General features: G+C 38.4%; 1 protein-coding gene across 6 annotated transcripts in view; it reads right to left on the reverse strand.

Annotated features, from left to right (window-relative positions):
• Nucleotides 1–1,252: 1,252 nt before the first annotated feature.
• CNTNAP4 (contactin associated protein family member 4) overlaps nt 1,253–19,325 on the reverse strand; it is a 254,199-nt gene continuing 236,126 nt past the window's right edge. For 5 of the 6 annotated variants that reach the window (XM_068527510.1, XM_068527511.1, XM_068527512.1 and 2 more), the window contains 5 exons: nt 18,642–18,775; nt 17,714–17,801; nt 7,243–7,461; nt 6,840–6,911; nt 1,253–1,482 (listed from right to left, as the gene is read on the reverse strand). In XM_068527510.1, the coding sequence (XP_068383611.1) occupies nt 1,289–1,482; nt 6,840–6,911; nt 7,243–7,461; nt 17,714–17,801; nt 18,642–18,775 (707 nt within the window). In that variant the 3' untranslated portion in view covers nt 1,253–1,288. The remainder of the gene's footprint in view (nt 1,483–6,839; nt 6,912–7,242; nt 7,462–17,713; nt 17,802–18,641; nt 18,776–19,325) is intronic. The other variant, XM_068527513.1, reaches the window with a different exon arrangement.

The raw sequence follows: 19,325 nt of genomic DNA on the forward strand, positions 1-19,325 counted from the left end.
TCATCGTAAATGAGAAGTAACTAGAACGACAGACTTAGAATATGACATGTAATATGCCACCACCCCTTAGGAGGAGCATTCTTGAATAACTCTACTGGATTTGCAAAAAAGGGGGCATGGCTGCAGCTTATATTTCAAAAAGTACGTCCTGGAGGTCAGTGCACAGCAAAACATATGCCTGAAGCGGGGGATACAGTTTAGAATGAAGAATGGAGCTCTACGCTTCAAATTGTCTCCTTTTTCTAATACGTAAGAAGATGCTTCGTGGAATACAGTAAAGGGAGATCAAAGAAAAGTGGGTGATAAACTTTAGGAAAACAGAAATATAAACCTATAAAGAAAACTGACATAAGGTTTGGGGGAAAATATTCTCGGAAGTATATTTCATTTGAGATATTACAGTTGTAAATAAAAGTAATTCTTTGAAGTGTTAAGAACTGTGTTTTTTATATCAACGAGTTTACTTGCCAACATTTCACACTCTTTGGGAAACTGGCATTACCCAGGGTCTTAACTACTGCCGATACCGAACCACGAGAGCAAGTTAAACAGAAAAGTGTTAAAGGCAAGACATCACATACTGATGACCAATGCACTTTGTAGGTCTTGTAACATATGAATTGCATGTTCAGAGCTGGAGCCTGACACTCAAAACCTAAAGTTTTCAAAATCATCGAGAAGAGTCAAATAGAAAAAGAGCAATACAAACAAATCAGTGACAACAAAACATATTTCGACACTACTGATAAATTGTATTGAATGCAATACAGAGAAAGGCAAAGGGGTTTATATACTTTTGGCCACTGAAGATGCAAACACCAGCCAAACAGGATCTTAGAAGCATTTCCAGGTCTATGAATAACACCATGGGGACACTTGAAGCAAACACAGCATATGTTCTCAAATAAAGCAAGGTCATTATAGTCCAATTTTGACTTTTACCTCTCACACAACTTAGGTATCACTTATGGCTGAGAGGCCAGGGCTACACTTTTCACAGTGAAAAACTGTAGCTCTCAAGTGGGTTAAACTTCTGTTTTAGATCATATCAGAACAGTTGGAAATTAACATCAATATCTAAAACTCCTTGTTACATGGAATGACCCCTACGGGAAGTATGTCACTGGATGAGGCCTCCTGGAGCTGTCTCGAGTCTGGACGTGGCAACATGGCAGTGCCGCAAATCCATTGCCTGTACATTCAGTATAAGAACTTTTTTTTTGTCCCTTGAGAGCCCCTGGCTATTAAATCAGACTGCTGTAATTATAAGGTAAATCACTGCTGCCTATCAGAAGAAGTACTCTTTCTGATTTTCACTGACTGCATTTTGTATATTAAGCTCACTTTTCAAAACAGCCTCGGCACTGGCTACATTCTCTGACCTTTTTGCCTCATCTCTTCTGTATAACCTTTTCTGCTGATAAATGCAGACAGCTATGGCAGCAATGCACAGCAAGATAAAGATCACAACAGCTATCAAACCTAGTGAGAGAAGAGAAGAGAAACACAAAATCAGAATTGTTGTCCAGGTAGAAACTGTAGACTTCACTGTTTAAGAAGTCATGATAAAATGATTTTCTACTGAAATCAAGCATCTAATATATATAAATTGGAAGTATCAATTTCAAATCAATATCAAAAAAAAAACCTTAGGCATTTCTGGATCAAGTTGTATCAAGATATGTTCAGTTTACTTCTGAGTTCTATCAGTCTTGTAGGTTCACCTTCATTTACTCTGAATGCATATTATACTGGATTTATTCAGTGCATTTATATGTACAATATGTTAATGACACAAGGTATTACCTACATGTCTCTAACACCATGGGGTCACTTCACATTAATACCCAGACAAGTTTGAATTATTTTGAAATTATAGAGTCATAGTAACATCATAAAATAATCAAATGTGTTTTTAATACTTAAATATGTAAACATTTTTTATTATTTATTTTATTTTATTATCATTATTATTTTTGGCTGCACCATGCGGCATGTGGGATCTTAGTTCCCCGACCAGGGACAACCCATGCCCCTGCAGGGGAAGCACGGAGTCTTAACCACTGGACCTCCAGGGAAGCCTCTGTAAACATTTTTTAATTAAAGTATAGTTGATTTACAATGTTGTGTTAGTTTAAGGTGTACAGCACAATGATTCACTTATACATATATACATATACACATACATCTATTTTTTCAGATGATTTTCCCTTATAGGTTATTACAAAATATTGAGTATAGGTCCCTGGGTAAACAGTATGTCCTTGTTGTTTCTCTATTTTATATATAGTAGTGTGTATAGGTTGATCCCAATCTCCTAATTTATCCCCTTAAATGTAAACACTTTAATGAAGTTGATTATCAATAATTTGTTATATTGTTAAATAGCAGGAACAAGTTATGTATATGAATAATCTTGACTAATGAAATATATCGATACTAATACATAGAGTAATTATATCTATATGAGGAATACTGATTTTTTGAAACACCTGATTGTAAATAAAAAATTTAAATACCACAACTGTTAGCTATGTCAAATGGTTACCAATCCTGGCATTACGTTAAGTCAGTCTTCTTCAAAGTGTGATCTATGAATCCCTGGTGGTTCCCGGGACACTTTGAGGGGTCCACAGGATCAAAACTATTCATAATAACTCTAAGATGCCTTTTTCACTGTGTTGTGATATCCACCGATAGGACAAAACAAGGTTAGGTGAACTTCTTGGTACCTTAGCATGAATTAAGGCAAGGCCACCAAACTTGAAAAGTGGTCACTGAATTCATAAAGCAGAAAGCAGGCATTGCACTACCAGATTCATTTAAGAGTATCCTTGATGAAGCACTAAAAATTACGCATTTTACCAAATCGTGACCTTTGGCCGTAAGTCTTTCTAACATTTTGTGTGATGACATGGGAAGTACTTGTAAAGTACTTCTACTGCAGTGTGAAGTATGATGGTTGTCTCCAGGAAGAATGCTAGCGTGAACATCTGAGTTGAGTTGTGAACTGAACTAGCTGCTTTTTCCTTTAAAGAACACTGTTTTTACTTGAAAGGATGACTGACAGATAAACTATGGTTGTTTTAACTGATCCCTGTTAAATGGCAGACATTTTCTTTAAAATGAAGTAAATCTGTCACTTCAAGAAAAACAGGGCTTCCCTGGGGCGCAGTGGTTAAGAATCTGCCTGCCAATGCAGGGGACACGGGCTCGAGCCCTGGTCCGGGAAGATCCCACCTGCTGCAGAACAACTAAGCCCATGTGCCACAACTACTGAGCCTGCACTCCAGAGCCCGCGAGCCACAGCTACTGAGCCTGTGTGCCACAGCTGTTGAGGCCCATGTGCCTGGAGCCCATGCTCCGTGGGGGGGCGGGGGGGGGGGGCGGTGCACCGCAATGAGGGGGTCCCCGCACTGCAGTGGGGACTGGCCCCCGCTCGCAAGCCCATGCACAGCAATGAAGACCCAATGCAGCCAAAAATAAATAAATAAAATTTTAAAAATTTATTTAAAAGAAAAGAAAAGAAAAACAACTGACAATGTAGGATGCCAATGATAAAAGCCAAGTTTTCAAATGAAAAATACAATTTGGAAAACTGTTGTCTGTCACCATGAGTTTGAGAGTCCCCTTGTACTTAGATTCTTCTGATGAAATCAGTGGAGGTACTAATATACTGTTTTCAGGCGAAAATAGGTACAATGAAAACAGTGATGTGGATGGAGTCTCATATCATAAAACAAGGACTCTTCATCCTAGTTTAAATTAGGTATAAACGACTCTAACAAATCCAACTGAAGCCAAAACTTTGAAGGTCCTCATCAGTCACGATGGATTCCACAGCACATGATCTGATGGGCAGATTCACTACAGCCAATCATAATATTGCCAGGGGCTAAGCCGATTTTTGGCGAGGTCAGCCTTATCTGAGAGGGACAGCAATTCCTTGCTGATAGATCCAACATAAACCTGGTAACTAAATTCTGTACTGTACTTGAAATCTGAAGAATTTACTAATGCATACGATTTTTCATAATTGCTCATATTAATAAAGAATAATTTAAATCAGAATATCCATTTGATGTTATATATTTTGCCTCTCATCTTAGAAAAGTAATCAGTTGAGTTGCTATAACTATTTCTGTTGTCTGGTTATAGACCTCTAGTTCAAAGAAAGAGATTCTGAACAATTTCAGTGTGGAAAGCTGATGAAGTAGATACAGAGGGCAGGCTACTGCAGGCCCAGGCAGGACATCCAGACAGTCAAAATCACGGGTGGACTCTGGAAATGGTTTGCTCCATGCATGTGATTTCCCTTTTAACTGGAGACAGTGTTATGTCAGGGTTTGTCATGTCCACGAAAAACCTTGATCTAACCTGTTATACAAAAAAAAAAAAAAAAAAAAGGAAGAAAGGAAAAAGGATACTCTAAATGACATATGGCCATCTACAGCACTCTGTGACACTGCCATGTGAAGCTCTGGGTGAATGTGTATTTTTGAGGAAATTATGTAGCTTTCTGTCTAAATCTGAGCATTCATATCTGTGTATTCTGGCCAGAAACCCTCTACAGTGTCTGAGTCACCAGTTTTAAGTATCTTATTAGATTTTCCCATCTCACACTATTTATTTATTTACTGTTTGCAACTGAAGAAAAAGATTACCTAAAATGTAAAACATGGGGGAATTAGCCAATTGGAAACTACTTAAATGGATTAATTACTGTTACACAGTGGGTGCAATTTATGAGTAACGAGACAACAAGTGAAGAACTCTACCACAACGCTAGCAGATGGAGCAACACGCTAGAGAATGGAATTCTGTGATTTAGCCGAGAAACTGCGCGTGACCCCAGGCGAGGCCTCCCGGGCTTAGATGGCCACAATCAGCTGCTCTGATCCTGAAGCTCAGTCTGCAATGATCAAAAGCAGACACTCCTGGATCTGTAGACCCTGGCGAGACCCCCGAGCAGCAAATCTTCCATAATTCTTGCTCTGCTCTGTGCATTTGAGTCAAGTGAGAATTTCACAGGTCACCTATTAGTTGTTTCCATTGTGTGTTCCATTCCAACACACAATGACTCACAAACAATATTCTAAAGATTAAATACTTGCTGTAACATTAGCTTGACTATACAATAACTATTTATATCTAAATCTGTATATTTATCTCCCTATATCCTTACTATATATCTATACTAGTTAAATGCACAGAAAAAGCACCATTATGAGACTGAGACAATTTGTTTGACTAGGAATCCCAACAATTTGCAATGTTGAGCACATTTTAAATGCTATAACTTCAAATGAGTTTTTACCATAGACTGTATTGATACTATATTGGTATATTTATTTTAGACACGCAGTTATTAACTACTCTTCTAACAGGGTTTTAGTTTTTGTTTTTCACTTGTTACATGACTAAATGAGGAACCTATTTTATGCATCTTTAATTTATACCTCATTAATTTGATAAAAAGTAAAGCAACTGAAAAAGCAATGGGGATGTTAATATTCTCACAAAGATTTGACCAGTACTCTTCTCTGTCTAAATAAAATTCTAAGTTCTTAAAGGAAGTCAGTGTCTACATGAGTAAGGGTGTAAAAATAGAACCAAATGAATCAGGTATAAAGCCCACTTAAGTTGCTCAAGTATACGACTAATCACGTTACCTGGCAATATATTGATAATAAAATAATTGTTTACTTTTTATGTCCATATCATATGTAGAGTATGGAGGAAAGGTGAGCCACTTAACATTTCAATAATCTGATTAATAACATTCTTAAGACCATTAATCAGGAAGGAAAAGGTTTATGTAGGGGGTTGGTTTTGAATAAATTATGTCTCAGAGAATATGCTGTTTTACTGCCAGGAAGATATATTTAAAATTTTTTGTGTTAATTTTGCAATTTAAAATAAGTATTGGGACTTCCCTGGTGGCGCAGTGGTTAAGAATCAGCCTGCCAATGCAGGGGACACGGGTTCGATCCCTGGTCCGGGAAGATCCCACGTGCCGTGGAGCAACTAAGCCCGTGTGCCACAACTACTGAGCCTGTGCTCTAGAGCCCGTGAGCCACATCAACTGAGACCTCATGCCACAACTACTGAAGCCTGTGTGCCTAGAGCCCGTGCTCCGCAACAAGAGAAGCCACCGCAATGAGAAGCCCGCACACTGCAAGAGTAGCCCCCATTCGCCGCAACTAGAGAAAGCCAGCGTGCAGCAATGAAGACCCAACACAGCCAAAAATAAATAAATAAAATAAATAAATTAAAAAAAAAAAAAAGTAAGTATGAACCACCCTTATTCCATTAGTTTTGTATTTGATCAAATGCAAATAAAAATGTCATATTCATTGAGAGGAGCATCTAAACCATGGAAATATCCACCTTTATTAAGCATTAAGGCAACATTAAATATATGCTTCTAATGTTAATCTCAGGTTTTTCCTCCTTCTTACATAAACCCTTGCAGAAGCAGTGATGTGTCCAAGAAGGTAAAAAATGACACTTCCTCAAATACAGTCAGAACACCCTAGGGAATGTAGATGGCCATTATCAAGCTAAATGATATTCATTAGTACGTAGTTTAACAACTATTCTTTGAGTGTGATGTTTCAGTGAATTATCAGTTATTTACACTGAAACTCTCCAAGGAAGCTGGGAATTCACGATGACTCTATAAGACAATCCAGTACAGATAATAAAGCACCCCACTGACCTCAGGATTCACTGCCTAACTCTTGGGCCATGTGTAGATTCTGCACAGACAGCTTCTCTAGTGCTAACTACCCCATCATTAGCAATGATAGGAAGAGCTCGCTCATGCTTTCTACTACCTCCAATTACTGCAGAGTCACTCTTGATTGTGTTAGTGACGGGTTCTCTGTCATCTCTTGTTCCAGAATGATCTGCAGTTAAAGGACAGAAAAGGGGGGAGAGGGGGATATCGGTGAGTAAAAAGAAGAAAATTTTAAAAATTCATAAACTTTTTAAACCAGAACAGAACTATAGAGGTCAATGTGGGATGTCTGCAATTTTAACCTTAAGCAATGCCCACATGCAATGGTCCACATGAATAAAGAATTGAGAATCTAGGAGAGAAATGGGAAAGGACTGAAAATTAAACAAAACCAATTTCAAGAAACCATCTCGAGAACATAGAGTCGCAGCATTAAAAGATTTTAATATCCAATGGACAAGCTGTGTTTGTGACTGGGTAAAGGAAGAGCCATACGCCACCTGCAAAGGAGTGTGTCCTCTCCCTTGATGTGGCATCAGTGCCAGCCTGGGCCACACAGCTGGACTCCGTCACGTGTCCTGAGATGGTGATGGGGGCTGGGCGGCTGTGGTGTAGAGCGGCCTTCAGCGGGACCACGTGGCTGACCTGCACAGCAGAGAGACAGCCCAGGAAGCCCTGTGCACCTGCCAGCGCCGTCTCCTGGTCCACATCACTGTGTTCTGTGAAGCCAAAGAAACACCACAGTATTGACGACAGTGAAGGTGCAAACGGGCAATGCCACAGTGGAATATTCCAAGTCTTGACAACGTAACAGCAATACATACACAGCTGTTAAATTCCTTTTGCTTTTGTCTTTATTACAAGAGATCCATTCAATCTTCCCACAACTACTGGTGAGACATCCCAGGTTAATAAGGACAAGTTTTTAAGTATGGCTAATTAAATATACTGAGAGCTCTCTGGAAATAATGAAAGTCTCTAAAAGAATGGGTCAGATAATGAACTGATCAGGGTTCTTGCAAGATGTTATCATGTTAGAGGTTGTATCTCAAAAGCTTTTAGAGACTCTTAATTCTTCACGTACAGCAGTGAAAACCTTCATACCTCTCTGACTTTTCTCCCTGTTTCACTATCCACCTATCGCTCAGACTGAGATATGTGTGTGCCCCCTATACATAGATAACCCCTCCCCCCATTTTAACGAGCATTTAGTTAATATGGAACTATTGTGGGACAGAGATTGGTTTGAGTGTCAAAATATTAATTCGTAATTTTACAGGGAAGAAGATATTTCATGCTTGGCAAGCATGAAATCTAAACAAGGGGAATTAATTGTAGACTTTTAACGTTCAAATGTTATCAGACTACGATGCACCCACCCATCCTATATGATCATAAAGCAGCAAGACTACTTTCCCCTGTGCTGCACATACCGGGACACCAACATTTGCATTCTGGTCTCTTCAAAAACTAATATAATAAATATTGTATTTATTGAATGCTTATTATACGGTAGGCACTATTCTAAGGGATTTGCATGCTGTGTTTAAACCTTACAGTAGCCATGAGTATCCTATTCCAGTCACACAGACAAGACCCTTTAGGTTCAGAATTTTAGTGATTCGCCTGAGGTTACTCAGCTGTTGGCATTGTGCACTGGACTCCAGGCCTGTTGGACTCCAAAATCATAAGCTTCTTTTGTTTATAACTGACACATTCTTTCCTTCACTCCACTTATATCTTCTGCGGTGCATTTTTTTTTTTTTTTCTGGCTTGAGATCTATTCTTGAAATGACTCTGGGCAACTCCGTTCTGATTGAGGCTGTCTTGTCATATCAAGGTTTTTGAAGAACACTTCCTTCTGCCCCATTTTCATTCACGTTTTATATCTTTTTAATAAAAATACTGATTAGATGTTTAGCATCATGAATATCACACTTCAAAAAATCTGAAAATTAGAGAGATTACATCACTTTCCTGTTGTACTGGGGGATATGGTATTCAGACCCAGGTATCTTAGCTCTGGAGCCTATGTTCTTACCACTAGGCTGTCCTGCCTCGTAGCACAAAGAGCCCTGAGAGGCTATCACTCTGCTGCTCCGTGAGCGCACAGGGAACCCTCAACACCCAGCACCACGCGGTTACATAGGACGTGCTTCATCAACGTGTATAAACCAAAGAACTAACTTAGTCCCACCACACAGCAGTCACTCATTTGAATGGGTGGAAATACATTCAAATATACATATTTTTAGAAAAAGACAGCATTCTTGCTTTGGAGTTTTTTGGTGTTTTTTTTTTTTTTTTACTTTAACAAGAAATAAAAAGGAATATACTTTAATAGCAACATAATCAGAACAGTGCTTTTCGTATTTCTTCTACAAGGTTAAAATCTTGAATACAATTTCTATAGACCTTAAAAAAAATCTTACCTTTTGAACAACAACAAAAAAAGTAAATAGATAAAATTCACTTCTTTGGTAAAAATCTGATATGAGGCAACTTTTTAAAACCCTACACCTTTAAACTGAAAATATTTACCTATTATAAAATATTGTAGAAAAAAGCTTTAAATTCTAAAACTTAAACTAGTCTGTCAATTAATATTTGTTTTAAGAGCTAAATATACAGGCAACACATTCCCTGCTGTTTGAGCATCTTACATCCTAGCAGGGGAGACGGACAATAAACATGAAACAGGAATGGATGAAAATTCTGAAGACTGATAATGCTATGAAGAAATAAATTAGAAAATGTGATGGAGTGTATCTGGAACAGAAATTTATCTTGATGGATTAGGGGATTTTTGTGTGTGTCTATTTTAAGGATGACTCTGCCCAGCCCTATTCTCTTAATCGCCTGTAGATATTACTCCAGCATCTTCTGGCTCTATCACTTCTTTCTTAAACTTTGTAAGATTCCCTGTGATTTAGGAATTTTTGTCAGATTGTCCCTGCTGTTTATCTTCTCTCATCTATTATGCATAGACCACGGTGGCCCCTTTTAATCTGCAGACACAAGGTTTTTCTTTAGCTTGGAAAATTTCATATGCTGTGCAAGCAACTACTGTTTCACTTTCATCCTTTTTATCCTTCTGGACTGCTGAGTATTCACGTTGGGTCTCCTCTGCATATTCTTGAACTGCTTTTAATCTCCCTCCTGATTTCTATCTTTTAGGACTTGTTTTTGTGTGGGTCAGGTGCGTCACTCACTGGCTCTTCCAGGGGATGATTTCAAGTATCCACAAAGATCATTCTTTTTTAGTCTGGAAAAATCATACTTTTAGCTCCTCTAGGTCTTTTTGTTGCTTTGCTAGAATCTCCTTACAATGCTCTTACTCAATTTCATTCAGGATGGGCTCTGTCTCCTTGAATAGCTTAATTCTGGTTGTTTTGGTTTCTCTCCCACTTGACTGCTGTTGAATCAAGGGTTGTATATAGGGCTGTTTTTCTCATCTGCTAGTTGATTCTCTGTCACTGCCTTCCTTAGGTGGCTGACAGAGAAGGTAGACAGCGTAGCAGCTGTCCTTGTCAGTGAAGCTGCCATCCAAATGCCCACCCAACCTCAGGATAGAGAGGACATGGTCCAAATTTCAGGATTCAGGAAATCCTCACATTTCAGGTCATTCTCTCCTCGGCAAAGAGGGAACACAGAAGCACTGAGTTTTCAATGCTGCCCTTTCCCCATGGGGTCCAGGGCTCTCTGCAAGCCAAGCATTTTCCAGGATCCACACAATTCAGGGTCTCCCTTAAGACTCTTCTAGGCTGGTCCCCAGACTCCCTTCCAACCAGAAGCAGGGAGTCTCACAACACTGTCTCACTGGCAGCCCCCAGGCACCCCACCTGGCCGCGCTAGACCGTCAACTCCCTTGTTTCAGGAAAGTCAATGGGTCGGAACTAGAATCTGGAGAGAAAGGGAACTATGGGACTTTGCATCCATCTTCCCAGAGGTGAGTCCAGATGAAGTTAACAGCTATATTAAGTTGCTTATAAGCAGTACATAGTATCAGAGAGCTGCACTGACAACCGTGTTCATAAAGCCAGTGAACAAAAACATTTATCTTTCCTATTATCTGACTCCTGAAATGCCAACAACATGTAAGGGTTAGAACAGGACAGGTGGGGGAATTGAAGGTAAATGCCTCTTACTTCATTGAAATCCTGATAAGACAATTATGTTTGGGATGTTTCGGGTTAGAAAAATTCTTAACTGACTCAGATTTTGCAGGTGGTCTTGTCTGTTAAAAAGTTAGCCTCAAGTGTATCTTCCAACCAAGGGAATGGCTTCTGCTTTTGCAAAGAAATCTACCAAAAGTTCTACAAGAAAATAGAGTAACAAGAAAGTAAAATTCGTACGAAGCGTCTTTCTATCTATTACCCAGAGAGAGGACTGCTTCTGGAAAGGATATGAAGTAAATGAAGAACAATTAAAACAAGAAGTGCTTCATGAAACTTCCTGTGGCTGTCAAAACAACAACAACAAAGATAAACAAAACAAAACAAATAACTCAAAAGAAACCTAAGTAGTTTGGCCATACCTATGGAAAAGGGGCCACCTTAAAAAAGGATCTCAATACCTTTAATCCATAAAGATAAAGAAAGCTTGCCAGAAAATGGTGCAATGAATCAGAAGAGCAGTGCTAATATCCAGCAGGACATTTCTACCATCATAGGCAATTACAACAAGGATTCAACAACAACAAAAGTTGGTGGAAAAGTCAAATGGCAAAGCAGACAGCAAATACTGTGTGGATAAAGGAGCAGGTTTTTTTATAAACAGTATTTATTTGCCAACCAAGCCTGCTGCTTCTGAGATACAACCTTGAGAACCTGATTAATGTACAAACTATTTATAGTGAGGCATCTCGGGGTAACCTGAGCTTCTCTTTTGCTTTCAGCATGACCTGTGTCATCTGAAGTGTCATTTGACGGGACATTTACAAAATCACAGTGTCCTTAAGTAACTGACTTAAACTTTCTTATGTACCCTTTGGCTTTGAAGCAGGTTTTACATAAAACGTCCCTGAGATTGAAGTCCGTTCCTGAAGCTCTTCTGAGGAGATGCCGTCGACATCCTCTTCCCTCTGACCACATACTTTATTTACATCTGGCCTAGATCTCCACTGCAGAAATCTGAGTTACTTCCTGGCTCTGCAGCCTCAGAAGAGATAAATGATCCCGATGTGGTCACTGCCTTTAAATATACCAAAGCTACTGCTCACAATGAGTGAAAACATCTTCAGGCTTTTAGAAAAGTCTTCTAACATAAAAAACAATCTGTAAACACAACTCAGAACTTAATCTAATGAGTTTTGGATAAACAAGGCAAATGAAATGCAGCCTATTAATTAGGGAGGAATATGAACCCAGCTTATCTGATGCAACCTGGCTCTTCCCACCATGATGTACCCACCGATTTTTGCTGTCAGTGTTCTTGCACCATTACGTACCTGACATAAAAAAGTAATAAATAGTCGTAAACTTCGCTCAGCCTCTGAAGAGTAATTTTCAGTCATTTTGTAATAGGTTAAATTGTATCATTTTTCAAAATGTGGGCACATTTGCTATGAGATGCTTTATGCAATTTCAAGAGTATGCAGTGATCTTAATTGAGATTTTTTTTTTCATGTGGTGGAATTGTGACCCAATAAAAGCTTAATGAATTAGCAAAACAACTTTATACCTGCATACCTCCTTTGATTAATTACATAATTACATCGTAGAGAGATGTCTCTTTATATAATCTTTGAGTAAATAGGTCTCTTAAAGGAGCCGATTGAGGAATCATTCACTTTGGCCTCAGTACTTAACACATTTTGAACATGCTTAACAAAGAAACGACATCAGGCTGCCTGCGTCTTCAGAAGGAAGAATAGAAAGAGAGGAATTGCTTTCTCTCTGTCCTCCAGTACTCATTTCTACAAATGAGAATGGACTGTAGGAACACTTTTTGGCTTCAATCGTCGTTAACAAGCATTACTGGCAGCTATCAAGCACGGAGGATAATTTATAGGTAACAATATCTTACTCTGATGACATGGAAACCATCTCTAACCCTCTTTTATACTTAACAGACAACACGAGCAGAATTCACATTTCACTGTCTTTCTTCTGACTAGTGCTATAGACCATCATTAGGCTGGCCGGTCCAGTATCTCTTTGCCGTGGCTGTGCCCTCTCTCCACCCCAAAGGTCCTGTATCCGTACCTCCTGTCAATTTCATCCTCTCTCTCTCATCCATCAATGCCTGGTCTTTAATAAATTCATGCACACAATAATGTAAGTCCCTGAGCATGGCTTTATTTTTTACTTATTCCTGGTGCAGGTACATTTTAAAGCACGTCAGTAATCAAAGAAATAAACAATTGCTTTCTCCTTTTTATTTTAGAAATTATTTGAGTTTTATCATTGTATGAAGGCTTCTAGATTGTGACAGCTGATAAATATATAATTTGGGATTTGTGACTTTGGCTTTTATCATTTAGCATTTTTTGCAGTGTAAGTTGAGCTCTGTTTTACGATGTTTGACGGCCAAGTGAAAGTGATGCAGGTGACATCCTTGTCAAAGGCGTACACTTGCCCGTCCCACCTGGAGCGTGTACTCATGATTATATGTGCCTCTGACAAAAATCCCACTGTCTACCTTATCATTTGCTCCATAATTAAAATCAGATAATATGCTTCAGCCTCAGGAGTGCTCTTTGCTTTTGGAACATGACACTTCTGATCGATGCTCAGGTATCACGATGAGGAGAAAAGCTGTTTTCAAGTTTCTAGGTATGGCCAATTCAAAATGATACAGCTGACTGTCTGGAAACGATTAAAGCCGCCACAAGGATGAAGTCATGCTAAGTACTGAAGATGGTCTATGACATTTTAATTATTAAAATATTCAAAAATCAACCTGATGAATACAAAAAAGTGATTTTAAGTAGATTCCTTACTTTTCTTGCTCTAAACTATACTTCTCTTTTAAAACGTGCTTTTAAAATAACGCCTCCATTATCTTGAGACGTTTCACAATATATTTACAAAATTGCAGTGCCCTTAGGTTACCTGGCTCATGTTTTTTCCTCACGTCTGGGCTCTTAAGTGAGTTTTACATGAACGGTTCCTGACACATTGAGATTGTTCTCAAAGCTCTTCATCGGAGACTGAGTAGATGTCCTTTCCTAGCTGACTACAGACTTTATTTACATCTGGGCTAAACCTCCACTGCACTAATCTGAGTGTACTCCCTGGCTCTATGGCCTCAGAAGAGAGAAATGATCCCTAATGGTCATCAGTCACCTCTAACATACAAAAGCTACTACTCAGGATGAGTGAAAATAATCACCCAGCTTCTACTCAAATAAATCATAAAACGATTCTAACATACAAAAGTATCCAGATGCAGAATCCAAAGTTTAATTTTATAGTGAATTTTAAATATGAAAAGCAAATTTAATGTACTTTATTGAATACAGGAGTATCTAAATTGAGCTGCTTGGCAAACACCTGGGTCATCTCACCCCGGCTCCCAACTACTAATGACTATTAATGCCAAAGTTATTGAGTCTTCAAATATTTTAAGTGTAGTAGGGAGTTAGAGATGGTTTCCATGTCATCATAGTACAGCTTGATATTATTTCTAAAATTTACCCTCCTTTTCAACATCTGCTAGTAATGTTGATTAATAGTGACAATAATCCAAAATTATTCCCATGATTCTTCCTGAGTTTAAGAAATGAGTACTGGAGAAAAGTGAAAGAGGGGAAGAATTTCCTTTATTTCTGGGTTTCCATCTAAAATGGCAGTGGGGGCTTCCCTGGTGGCGCAGTGGTTGAGAATCCGCCTGCCAACACAGGGGACACGGGTTCGAGCCCTGGTCTGGGAAGATCCCACATGCCGCGGAGCGACTGGGCCCGTGAGCCACAACTACTGAGCCTGCGCGTCTGGAGCCTGTGCTCCGCAACAAGAGAGGCCGCGATAGTGAGAGGCCCGCGCACCGCGATGAAGAGTGGCCCCCGCTTGCCGCAACTAGAGAGAGACCTCGCACAGAAATGAAGACCCAACACAGCCAAAAATAAAATAAATAAATTTATAAAATGGCCGTGGATGGTCATATCCTTAAGTCTTTGGTTGAAATAGGCAAATTATAACTCCAAAAAAAAAAACGGGTCAATGGATTTTTCTGCTCCCTTAAAAGAAATATTCAGAAATTATAAAACGAAACAAGTATTTAATTTTTTTTTTTTTTTGGCTGTGCTGCCCGGCTTGCGGGATCTTAGTCCCCTGACCAGGGATTGAACCCGGGGCCCAGCAGTGAAAGTGCCGAGTCCTAACCACTGAACCGCCAGGGAAGTCCCACAGTATTTTAATTTATTTTAATTTGGAGGATAATTTGGAACTATTTTATCCCAAGCAACATAGGGTACATTACACTCAATTAGATACACAGGAACATTTTGTATAATGATTATCTGTATGCCCACTAACCATAAATTCTGTGAGGGCAGAGGCAGTGTCTGCCTTGCTGAGTGGCATTCTCTGTGTACACAACCGGTGATCACAAAGTATGTGCTAAATGAACAAGGGAGCCAAACAGACTTACAAAAATGAAAAACATAGTTGATAAGTGTGGGCACATGAGAATGTGCCTTGCAGACCTCCAACTAGATGAGAGGAATTGACCAAGGGCCCCAGCTGCTGGGCTCTGAAATCCATCCTCTTACTTGGGCCAGTGCCTTGCTTCCCATGGGCTGTTCCCAGCCAACAGCTGATCATAGCAGGGACTCTAAGGCAGACCCATCCTTGGAAACATGGGACTCCTCTGATGGATGACAGACTCATGGGCTCCCCAAAGACTGTTTAACCTTTGTTGACTGCACGGAAGTCTAGGATGCTTCTGTCTAACTTTCCCTCCCTCTCTCCTTCACTTGAAGGCAGAGCTGCATGGCATCTGACGGCTCTGCCAGTCTTGGCAAGCTCTCTCCCCACGTTCTCTTTCACAAGTGTCCCCTTAATAAAATCCTCACGTGGTTAATTTTGTCTTGGCAATGGCTTCTTGGAGGACCCCGACTAACATAATAAGAAACTTCAAGATTGAGTAACTCTCTGGAAAACTACTAGTTCCATTTTAGCATCAATTTTGCTATAAATTAACATACCATATTACAACATAATAATATAGTACATAACATTTTGTTGTAAATTCATATACCACACCATACGACCATAAATTATTAGTCTCCTTTGAATTACAAATGATTTGAATGTAATATTAGTCCTTGGTCAAGATCCACACCTTAGGCACGTACCAAATAAATTCTTACTTTTGAACTTTAATCTTAATTTTCAGCATGAGTGATATGCATTCTGATAATACTCTGTTCTTGAATGAAAACATTAACATCTTTAATTCCTTATTAATCTGCGATATTCATTATAAAAAGGGAAACAAATATTTATATAATGAATGCTATTATTCTACTGTTTGATTAATATAATCCTCCTCATAAAATGCAGATCAGTTTCCCAATTGTTTTGTAATATTTTTGACTTATTTCTATTCACACAAAATATTTTCATCAGCAACTCTGGCATTAAATTTGAACATGTTATTTCTTCAAAAATATGATTTTATCAACATTATGCATAATTGTTAGAATTTTCTATCTTGTATTTTACATTTTTATGTAAAATGCCTCATCTCAGACCTTGCTAGACTGAGGAGCTCTTGAAATCGGGATTTGCTATAATTATCTGATTTTTTAATTACTGTAGTTGAATTTATGTAACTTATACTATGAAACTCACTTGGGATATTCCAATTAAGCTTCCAAATATCCAAGTAGTACTTTGCACATATTTTTTATCTCTACTATAGCATACTGGAAGAACAATGCAATTGATATTTCCCCTGCTTGTTTGGAGAATAAGAGCGTACAATACTGGTGCTTATCATAGTACTAGAAAGCCTATAAGTATTTACAAACTTAACTATTAACCTTCTCAAGGGCCAATATTTTGATCATTCACCCATAGGTTTGATCAAACATTCTCAAGATTCTGAGATTATGTACAGGGAATGCAAGAAATGATATATCAAGGTATAAGTAACTGAAAAGGTCAAAAAACTAAAAGATTCCATTTATTATCTTGGACAAAATATTCGAGGCTAGTGTCAAATATCAAACTAGGAATGAGAACCAGACTACAGAAAGTCTCCCACCCCCACTTTTATAACTAAAAAGAAAATCCCTTTTAAAATGCACTGCCCCTCTTTCCATTTAGTCCTTGCTGGCAAGTATAAAAAAGGCGTACATATTTTGATGTTAAAATGGCAAGAGTATGTTTCTACTTCAGTGCTATTATCAGAAGTAACTAGTGGATAGAAATAAGAATTATAAGGCATTTAGATAGACACTGGGTTATACGTCATTGGGTTCTAGCAGGAGTGGCTGGCCACTGCATCTCAACAAGGCAAACAGGATCCAGGCCACAACCTAAAGCATATTCACTAAGCAGCAGAAAAGCAATTGCTTTCTCCTCCATTTTCTTTTAGATCTAATCCTAGTTTTATCATTAGATAATGGTTTATATATTTGGCAGCTGACTGATACACAGCCTGTTATTTCTACTTTTATTTGATATTCTTGAAGTGTGAGGGCAATACCGTGTTTCATTATGCTGGACTGACGCATGGCACACGCCAGAGTGGCATAACTATCAAAGTAACATGCTTGCTCATCTTGCAAAATGTCGCTACTCACAATTACATATACCCCTGAGAAAGTACAGCTTCTGCCTTGATTATCATTCACTTCAGAAATGAAATTACGCAAGAGATTTCTTTTGGCATGATGAATTTGCATGTGGCGTGTGTGTGTGTGTGTGTGTGTGTGTGTGTGTGTGTGTGACTCTGGCATATGACTCTTCTGGTCCATGTTTATGCATCATGATTAGGGGAAAGGCCATTCCTTTTACTTACCTAGAATCCTGCCCAGTACAAGGGATCTGACCGCACTGAGTTCTGTACCTGATGCAAGGTGGACTTGTCTCCTCGCTTTCTCGTCAATCTACAAAATTGTTACATGAGATGCAAACATCCGAACGGATGCCGTTGTTGAGAAGAGGCAGGAGGCAAAGGAAGACAAAAGAAAATGATAAAATAGGCAAGAGTTAATATGGCCCCAAAGATTTAGGAAAACAAAGTTTAAAGAGTTAGCCATTTATACAGGTGAATATTATTTTCTAAACTATTTCTATGCACCCTCAGATACCAGTGCACCCCACCTTCTATCCCCTTGTATCACTCCATTTTTCTCCACTGTATAAGAAAGCCAAAATGGGGAAAACCAACGAAAAGATACAAGCTATTCTCATCTTGATATTTTTACTTAGCTGGGTATTTTCACTTGAGTCATTCAGCTAAGAAATTTTCCTCTATCTAGAGGGCTGAAACCTTAGTGCTTTGCTTCAAAAGCTGGTAGAGTGAATAATTCATCTTTCTCTGCTGTAATTCACATCATTTTAAAATTTATTCTGATATTGCAATCATTAATTTCTGTGCTAGAATTATGGTTGCATGTACACCCATCTGAAGTAAACTGGTTTCATTAGAGTAGCAATGGTCCTACCAATAGCATATTATGCTAAACTAGAAAGCATTTCCCTCCTGAGTAAAGCAAAACAAATAGGAAAGTTTGGCAATTTTAAGTATCAAATATTAATAATATTTTGGACAGAATCTTATTGCTTAAAAAACCTGAACACGTCTGATGGTCTATGATCTATGCAAAAGCAGCAACTGAAAGGATGTCTTTGTTTAATCTATCCATTATCCAATTTCTGCTGTAGGTCCTTCTTGCTGGGGAGCATAATTTTAACCATTGCTTCTGCTGCATTTTCTCTATTACCTCCACAAAGACCACTGCTTCTTCTCTGTTAATCCTTATGTGGTGAAGCTGCCCATCAGCCATGTTTTTGAAATCAAAGTTAACAACATCGGGTTCTTGATATCTATTTAGCTTGTACCTGATCTGCAAACTTCCTAAAGTAGGGGGAAAAAGTTATATTTTAGTTAAAACTGTATTTTAAAAACTACTTAAAAAAACTCAAGAATCCTTTTTTGTTATTTATTAATTTCTGGGGGGAAATCCACAGTAGTTCATTTGGATGTACACTTTCCTCATAATCCCTAGAAGTCAGTTTCCATGTGAAATTGCACTATTTTCAAAATCAAGAGCAAACATGCTGCGAATAAGCAGGCTCTTTCTTGCAAAATTTTAATTTGTCAAATATGTGATTAAGCATTTGCAAATCTCTGTACTAGCCTCTAACTTAAAAAAATAAGATTTCGTATATTATGAAGTGCCAAACTATTGTGGAATATTGCAATAACGTTGTTTCTATAATCTCATCTTTCAAAAAAAATGTATCTACCATTCCTGAAATGCAACTGATGAATGGAATGATTATAAGCAAACACTACTCACTTAATTGCCTGCAAAGATGTCAATAAATTTACTTCACAGGATATCTTCCAGTTTAACAGAGAAAATGTCCTAATATATATAGATAAGCTTCAAGCTCAAAATGTA

This window comes from Eschrichtius robustus, chromosome 19 (genome assembly GCF_028021215.1).
Source record: "Eschrichtius robustus isolate mEscRob2 chromosome 19, mEscRob2.pri, whole genome shotgun sequence".
Classification (NCBI taxonomy): Eukaryota; Metazoa; Chordata; class Mammalia; order Artiodactyla; family Eschrichtiidae; genus Eschrichtius; species Eschrichtius robustus.